Here is an 8502-nt window from a genome sequence, read left to right as displayed (position 1 = left end):
GACCTGGCCTACCGTTTTTTCTAAAATTTTCGCCCCAATTACATAGTGCGCGCACCATTATGCACACATGCACACCACACTAACGCACCTGCGAGCGAGCGCACCCCCCTTACCACACGCTCACAGGACCTATCGTTTTTCTGACTTCACTGGGACTCCCTTGTACATGCCCACACGCTGCTTCAGGTCATCTCGGCGTGGCCTGGCGACCGTGTTGTTCGGATCAAAGAGGAGCACCTCCTCGAATGCCTTGAGCGCGGACTTCAGATCTTTCTTTTGCTCGTACGTACGCGTTCCCGAGGTTGTTCCAAGCTGTCACATAGCCTGGCTGCCTTCTCAAATTGCTGGATCGCCTTGTCGAGTTTGTTATCCCGTTTGTAGCTGACTCCCAGGGCATTGTACACCTGACAGACAAGGTGAAACAGTTAGAGGAAGAATGAGGGGATTCTACTTTATGCCTCATCTGGATGGTCTAGTGCATGGCCAGGATATTGGCCTCCAAATGACACCTTAGGGAACCGTCTTCTAATGTTCCAAAAGCACAATTGAAGAGAGCAAGTAAGATAATGATAATCTGCAGTTTGCATGCGAAATTCTCATCCCAGGTGAAGGACACAGGTCAACTTTGGTCAGGAATTTCACACAGGATCAGAGCTGTATTGCATTTCATCGTCACCGGAGAGCGAGATGCAAGTGATTGATCTGGTCCTGAAGTCAAGTTATCCCTTCAGGACAACAGATCGACTTAATGGTGTGTGGTTCTTAGTGGTTCTTCAAGTTGGCAATCGGTTTGTTGGTCTAGCTGACACCCTGCAGTTTGTGTATGTGCTAGAACGCCACAATTCGGTATGGACTCGTTATGAGACAACTTCAAGATGCACAGATCTGACTGCGAAAATTATCATCTCCGGGTTTGTCGTGCTCGATCGACGCAGTTTTATGATATCGGATGCTGCAACATTTGACTGCTTGTTGCTCAACATTGTGAAGGCATGCCAATGGTATCGCTACGGCGCATTATTTGTTAGGTCTCTATGCATCCATGGCTTCGTATACACGCTGTTCGATGGAGGCATTCTTGCTTTCGAATTGGTCGTCAGCGAGAACGATGGTTCATACTACCTTGATGCTCCTATCTTCTTGAGGGCTTGGAGCAAGATTGTCAGGGAGAGGAGCATGATTTGCTTTGCTTCGGTTGGTCAGGATGATGACGATGATCACAGCTGTGATCACTGCCTTGTGTTCTGTCTTGCTCGTGGTGGATACCCCCGCGCAGGCTATTCTTCTACGGTTAGAAAAAAGCTGTACGATGATGTTCAGATCACCATGATCCAGGTGATGACTCGTGAAACAGGAAGAGGAACTAGAGAACCTGTGAGGCCGCCTCGGTATGTGGATATGTGCACTAACTCTGTCGAATGGATGCAAGCTTGTTGGGTTTTCGTTGCATGAAAAAACAGAGCTTGTATCTTTTGATCAGTTGTTGATCAGAGGGATGGATATACCCTACGAATGTTTATGTACAATTTGAAATTAGTAGTGTGTTTATCTATCTAGAGGATGGTAGGCTAAGGATCTCTTGGGTTTGGGGCGGTTTGTATGGAGATTAATTACTTAACTACAAGGTGATAAGCTGGTCTTTAGGCTGTCCCTTTTGTGTTTATTTATTTTTGCCGCATGAAAAATCTTAATATTTACGCGTGTTTTAGGTGGTCCCTTTTTGTGTTCATTTTTTTAATGCATGAAAATCCTAATATTTGCACGTGTTGCTAACATATTAATGTTAGCTGGTTCATATGGGCAACGACCCCGCCTCCCTCCCTCCTTCACCTCGCACCGCCCAAGCGGGCTGCCGGAAACCGCGTGGCTGTAAGGACACCTAGTGGTGGGGCCTTCCTTTCTCTCGAGGTTGTGGCGTCGGAGCTCTTGAAAAATGAAAAAGCATCGAGAATAATTATAAATATGAAATATTACGTCTCCATGAAAAATTTTATGCTAATTGCGCAAGGACTAATTTAAATTTATATGAAGAAAGCCTGGTAAAAGAAAGAATAAAGTTAGACAAAATAACTAATGCAAAATGATAAATAAAAGAAAATAGTCCACACAACAATTTGACTACTATCTTATAGTCCACCTAACCCTTGTACTACTAATAATATTATATAAAGACCACCATTAAAGCAGCACAAGCTAGGCTTATTAAATCCATGTAAATTATCACTATTAATGAATTAGTTTAAAGAATTTACTCTTAACTATTTCTTATAGAATTTGGGAGTATATAACGATACATAGCCTTTTGTAGAGTGACGCACACTGAGAATTGAGAATATGCCTTTCATCTTGTGATGGAAAAATTCTCACGAAACTAGTTTAATTCCGATGAAATCCCCCTAAAATTCCAAACCCCCACTTTGAGAATTGGACTTTTTTTTTATCGATTTTCTCGTCGAAACTCGAAAACCGACAGATATCCTTATCCAAACCCCTATCGCTCCCGTTTCCGGTGAACCCCAGCCACGATGGCCGCACCCTCGACCTCCACCCCCGCGCCGGCCTCCTCCGCCTTCCCCCTCGCCGCCGCCGCCGCCGCGTGCTTCCCCCGCGCCTCCTCCAGCACGCGCGCTCTCGCTCTCGCTCTCGCCCTCGCCGAGCGGCACCGGCTGTCCGAGGTGGGTGGCGGCGACCGCTCGGTAGCCGCTGGCCGCCGCTCCTTCCAAGGCCTCATTCCCGCCCACGTTCTCTCCGCCGGCGATGATGCAGAAGGAGCCGTATGTGCACTCTTCTTCTCTTGAATTTTTTATTGATACTGCACTTGTGCCGTTGTGCGGGATTACATTACAGTAGTACATGAAGGTTGTCTAATAAGAGTCAAACAGGCTAATCATGCATATAAAATATTCCTAAGTAAAAAGACCGATAATGTATTGTTGTGATAGTTTGGTGATATTTGGTGGACGGGGCTATAATAACTGCAGCGTGAGTTTGGCGGCGCATTTTGGATTTGGTCTTTCCGCATCCTTGTATGGAAATTATATAAAATGGGTTTAAAGCCCTCATAAGGAAAAAGAAAAAAAATAGTGTCGTCCTAAAGTTCGCAATAGTAGGTTTGCTTTGAAGCTTTAAAAAATTTCAAGAAATTAGTCTAATTCCGATAAAATCCCTCTACACTTCCAAACCACCACTTTGAGAATTTGTTCATTTTTATTAATTTTCTCATCAAAACTCAAAAGCCGATCCTGATCCAAAATCCGAAGCTCCAAAATGCGCGCCGCCATGATGGCCACCCATTTCCGTATTCCGATAAAACTCCGGTAGCCGAGTTTAATTCTGACAAAAAAAATCCCTCTAAAATCCTTCTCGCTCCCATTTCCGGTGAACGCTGGCCACGATGGCCACCCACTCCACCTCTGCCCCGGCGGCGCCTGCCTCCTCCGCTTTCCCTCTCGCCGCTGCCGCGCGCTTCCCCTGCGCCTCCGCCACATCCAACACGTGCGCGTTTTCCCTCGCAGAGCACTTAACACGTGAAGGCATGTTCTTCGACTTGTATGTGTGTTTTCGCAAACATGAAGTTGATCATTTCATTCACCTATCTTTTCAAATCCAATTGTAATTTTTTTTCACCGTGTTTCAGTTTCGAACCCAATTAATGTGTGCAGATATTAAGCAACTTTATGTGTGTTAGTTTTGGAATCACAACTGTAGTCAGTCTAGAGATTTGGTCGTGTCCTTTATTTTGGTGATGGATCTAAGATTATGGCATTGTGGTAGGCTTGATGTGTTTTAACTCTGTAGTCAAGTGCTTAATTACTATTTCTGCAGAACTTTCTTGCGTCTCATGGATAATCAGTATAGATGCTCTTGGTTTATAAAATGGTAATGATATATTCTTTAATACAGATGCAATCTCTTAGATGGGAGCTAAGTTCTAGGGTGCATCGTTCACACGAAAAGTATTATGTCTCCATGAAAAATTTTATGCTAATTGCGCAAGGACTAATTTAAATTTATATGAAGAAAGCCTGGTAAAAGAAAGAATAAAGTTAGACAAAATAACTAATGCAAAATGATAAATAAAAGAAAATAGTCCACACAACAATTTGACTACTATATCTTATAGTCCACCTAACCCTTGTACTACTAATAATATTATATAAAGACCACCATTAAAGCAGCACAAGCTAGGCTTATTAAATCCATGTAAATTATCACTATTAATGAATTAGTTTAAAGAATTTACTCTTAACTATTTCTTATAGAATTTGGGAGTATATAAAGCTTTCCTAAGTTAAAAGACCGATAATGTATTGTTGTGATAGTTTGGTGATATTTGGTGGACGGGACTATAATAACTGCAGCGTGAGTTTGGCGGCGCATTTTGGATTTGGTCTTTCCGCATCCTTGTATGGAAATTATATAAAATGGGTTTAAAGCCCTCATAACGAAAAAGAAAAAAAAATAGTGTCGTCCTAAAGTTCGCAATAGTAGGTTTGCTTTGAAGCTTTAAAAAATTTCAAGAAATTAGTCTAATTCCGATAAAATCCCTCTACACTTCCAAACCAACACTTTGAGAATTTTTTCGTTTTTATTGATTTTCTCATCAAAACTCAAAAGCCGATCCTGATCCAAAATCCGAAGTTCCAAATGCGCGCCGCCATGATGGCCACCCATTTCCGTATTCCGATAAAACTCCGATAGCCGAGTTTAATTCTGACAAAAAAAATCCCTCTAAAATCCTTCTCGCTCCCATTTCCGGTGAACGCTGGCCACGATGGCCACCCACTCCACCTCTGCCCCGGCGGCGCCTGCCTTCTCCGCTTTCCCTCTCGCCGCTGCCGTGCGCTTCCCCTGCGCCTCCGCTACATCCAACACGTGCGCGTTTTCCCTCGCCGAGCACTTAACACGTGAAGGCATGTTCTTCGACTTGTATGTGTGTTTTCGCAAACATGAAGTTGATCATTTCATTCACCTATCTTTTCAAATCCAATTGTAATTTTTTTTTCACCGTGTTTCAGTTTCGAACCCAATCTTATTTGAGATTTGTTTCCTTATTGCTAAGGCAGAGCATCAAGAGAGAAGCGGAGGAGAGATCTAGGCGGAGGATGTTGCTCGCTGCAGGCGCTGCCATGTTTCTCTCTTGGCCTAATCCGGCAGCATGTGAGTTGTTCTTCCATATTAATATCAGTGTAGAATGGTACAGGTGTGATAATGCTTGACTGTGTAGCAGCACTCAGACTTGTGAATGGTTTGTTTGGTCGAAAACCATGTGCCTGAGTGCCATTCTGATGTGGTATAGACGCAGCAGAGGCTAAGAAGGGTTTCTTGCCTGTCACCGACAAGAAGGATGGATACTCCTTCCTCTACCCATTTGGATGGCAGGTAATAAACCGTCATTGCTAAAGGGTCACATGATGCAAGGTTGCATTACGATTCGTTCATTTCATTGTGAATTTGTAATTATCCAGGAAGTGGTTGTTCAAGGGCAAGATAAGGTGTACAAAGATGTCATAGAGCCTTTGGAAAGTGTGAGTGTCAACACAATTCCAACCAGCAAGCAAGACATCCGTGAGCTTGGTCCTCCAGATCAGGTTTTGTTTTCTTAATCTTCTTTTCGTCAAAATCATGTCTCTGCAGTTGTATGATGAAAAGGTGCCAAATCTTATCCACTATGATGTGTATTTAGGTTGCTGAAGCTCTTATACGTAAGGTTTTGGCCGCACCTACGCAAAAGACAAAGTTAATTGAAGCAAAAGAGGTGCCTCTTTTATCCATTTATTCATGCAAGATGTCACGCCATAATGCAATTCAGAATTTCTAATCCACCTCATTCATTTTGCATTGTAAAACTTGTGCATTTCTGGTAAGTAGAGCCAACAAGCTATCAGCCATTTATCGAATTGCCATGTGAAGTAGTACTAATGTAGAGTATAAGTGATCATATCTTCATTTATCTAAAAATGCAAATACACGGAATATGGAGATGCCAGAAATGTATTTTTGTTGGATACTGTTGTATATATATTATGTTATTTCCAGTTGAAACGAAACTGCATCTGCCTACTTCTTTTGGGGCATCAATCCATTTTTATCATCCCATAGAATTGCAGGTTGTTTTATTTGTTTGTATATATATCAGATTTAATCTAAGATCGAACTGGTTAGGTCTTATTCCTAAATGATACGCATTTGCTGCAGTGTGTTGACTTTTTTGTTGTTCCTGGAGTGATCTTTTTATTCTATATTTTAAAATGTAGCAACTCTTCACTACAAACCTTGTGTACATATCACCTAGAGAAAAATAAACACAACTGTAGTGTCAAACCTTCATAATAGATCGCAGACTATCAAGTACTTTTCTTTGGGTTATAAGAATCAGATAATAACTTGTTGACTATTCTCCATGTTCCCTTTTGCAAAGGGAAATATCTTATTACTCTTTTATTATTAAACTCATAAGATCTGTGTCATTACGCAGAATGATGTTGATGGACGAACTTACTACACTTTTGAGTTCACAGCTCAAGCTCCAAATTTCACGAGACATGCGCTTGGTGCAATTGCCATTGCAAATGGTATTGACTCCTACCAGACATCTTTTTCTCTCAGCAAGATGTTCTGCTAAAAGTATTGTGTGCTGTTGACATATTTCCATCGGCTTATATTGTTTCTACTCTTGCATCCACAAGGATTGCTTAATGCTGTGGTAGTCACTGTTATCTATTGTATTTTCATTGTGGATTTGGATTTTGCAGGCAAATTTTACACGCTGACAACTGGAGCAAACGAAAGGAGATGGGAGAAAATCAAGGATAGGCTACATACAGTCGTTGATTCCTTCAAAATCGAGGCAAGAGTATGACGGAGGTGCAACATATATTGTGCTGATTTTTCTTGTTGGTTTTCTTCGTTTCAGGAGGTGAGGTTCAATGGTAAATGTCGAGAACATGGATCTTACTGATCTGTTTTATTTTGAAATGTGTGGCACAAATTCTATTTGTACGTATGTATATCTTGCCAATGTCGATCCTGATCTTTCTATTTGTATGTACTGGTGAGGTTAAGAAAATACGTAAATGATCCTTCGAATAAGCAATGTTGATTATAAAGCCATCTGTGTGAGTAAGATCTATACTGGGTATACTTTTCTTTTACCATGAGCCAGATATCTGGCTTTTGTTGACTCAAATATTTCATTACTAGTATACAGTAATATGATGATTTATGTCTTCTCGAGCTAATAAACCAATCCTCTCTTTTAGGTAGGAATGGATACCAAAATAAGTTTATACTAATTGAATGATAAATCAAACTTCCCAAAAAATACTTTTATCTTGGAATGAAGTCTCTTTGAAGTCAAGTTTATTACAACACTTGAGTTCATTTTGGGGAGGCTATTAATTTTTTTTTTTGAAAGAGGTTATTAACTATTGGTTAGAGCACTCAAGTTAGTTATATTTATCAAACTTCCATATACTTACAGCCCACTAAACACCTAAAATTCATATGCAAGCATAGCAATTATTAATATATCTTAAATCCTGACATGCAAACATCCCATATAAACCCACATAACAATTACATATACAATTTATTAAATCTAAAACTTGACATAAAAGCATTGGAATTAACCGGCTAGTAGTGTGAATCGAGCATAAAAGTATTGGACTTAACTAGTTCTTTCATTGACCACCATTTAGTTTTCTATAGCTCAAAATTGACTTAACTAGTTCTTTCGTTAAACACCATTTGGTTTTCTATAGCTCGAAATTGGACTTAACTAGTTCTTTGGTTAACCACCATTTAGTTTTCTATAGCTTTTTCGAGAGAGGTCGGGGGAGATGGTGGTTGGGGAGAGGAGCGGACGTGCTTTAGTAGTAGAGAGATAGTATTTACAAAATATTAAAAATACAACAACTGAATGAGTTTTTCATGCTATATATTTTTTAAAAACATAAAAAAAAACTATATCAAAAAGTTTTTTTATAAAAAAAACTATATCAAAAAGTTTTTTGCCGAATACGTACGAAGCTTATCATTGCATTAATATAAGAAGAAAAAGATGTCAAACACGTCAAAGAGTAGCAAGTAGTACATGAACTTGCGCCACCACACAACAACCCACCACAGAGGTGGAACCAGAACCAAGACAAGGGTCCATTAATGAGGAGAGCCCATTAGCCCCCGTCAAACTCTACACCATTAGATGATACTTTAATATAAAAATATTCATGGGTAATGTGTACTTGCTAAATTATGTGCGAGAAAGAGAAAAGGTAGAAGTTGGAGAATGATGTTTGTTTAGTCAACTAAAAATATATATGAATCTCTCTTATGTATAGTCTTCTTGGTGTTAAATTATCTGCTTAAAATAAAATGTTATGAGTTGTTATGAAAATTATTAGGTAAATAAAATGTTATGAGGTGTGTATGAAAATTACTAGCTTCCATATATAAAACAAAATTGGCTAGGCTACTGTCCACTTCAATAAAATTACTCTG

General features: G+C 40.1%; 1 protein-coding gene across 2 annotated transcripts; it reads left to right on the top strand.

Moving 5' to 3' along the window:
- Positions 1-2511: 2511 nt before the first annotated feature.
- Positions 2512-7113, top strand: LOC4345346 (psbP-like protein 1, chloroplastic). 2 transcript variants are annotated; one of them, XM_015793150.3, is made up of 7 exons: positions 2512-2774; positions 5067-5160; positions 5300-5382; positions 5469-5591; positions 5687-5758; positions 6479-6575; positions 6756-7113. In XM_015793150.3, exons 1-7 carry the CDS (start codon positions 2526-2528, stop codon positions 6860-6862), a joined length of 825 nt encoding a protein of 274 aa, XP_015648636.1. In that variant the 5' UTR covers positions 2512-2525; the 3' UTR covers positions 6863-7113. The 2 variants fall into 2 exon arrangements, with proteins under 2 accessions (XP_015648636.1, XP_015648638.1); XM_015793152.3 differs by having other exon boundaries at positions 5063-5160.
- Positions 7114-8502: the final 1389 nt, after the last annotated feature.

Source organism: Oryza sativa, chromosome 8 (assembly GCF_034140825.1).
Source record: "Oryza sativa Japonica Group chromosome 8, ASM3414082v1".
Lineage (NCBI taxonomy): Eukaryota > Viridiplantae > Streptophyta > Magnoliopsida > Poales > Poaceae > Oryza > Oryza sativa.
The sequence above is the reverse complement of the archived record's forward strand: the minus strand, read 5'-3'. Positions and strand labels throughout refer to the sequence as shown.

What these genes read in the sequence shown, in the direction of transcription:
- LOC4345346 (XM_015793150.3), top strand. Translation starts at nt 2,526, where the DNA reads ATGGCCGCACCCTCGACCTCCACCCCCGCGCCGGCCTCCTCCGCCTTC. An exon ending in AGTTAATTGAAGCAAAAGAG is followed by an intron (nt 5,759 to 6,478) that starts GTGCCTCTTTTA and finishes GTCATTACGCAG; the next exon opens with AATGATGTTGATGGACGAAC. An exon ending in TGCAATTGCCATTGCAAATG is followed by an intron (nt 6,576 to 6,755) that starts GTATTGACTCCT and finishes TGGATTTTGCAG; the next exon opens with GCAAATTTTACACGCTGACA.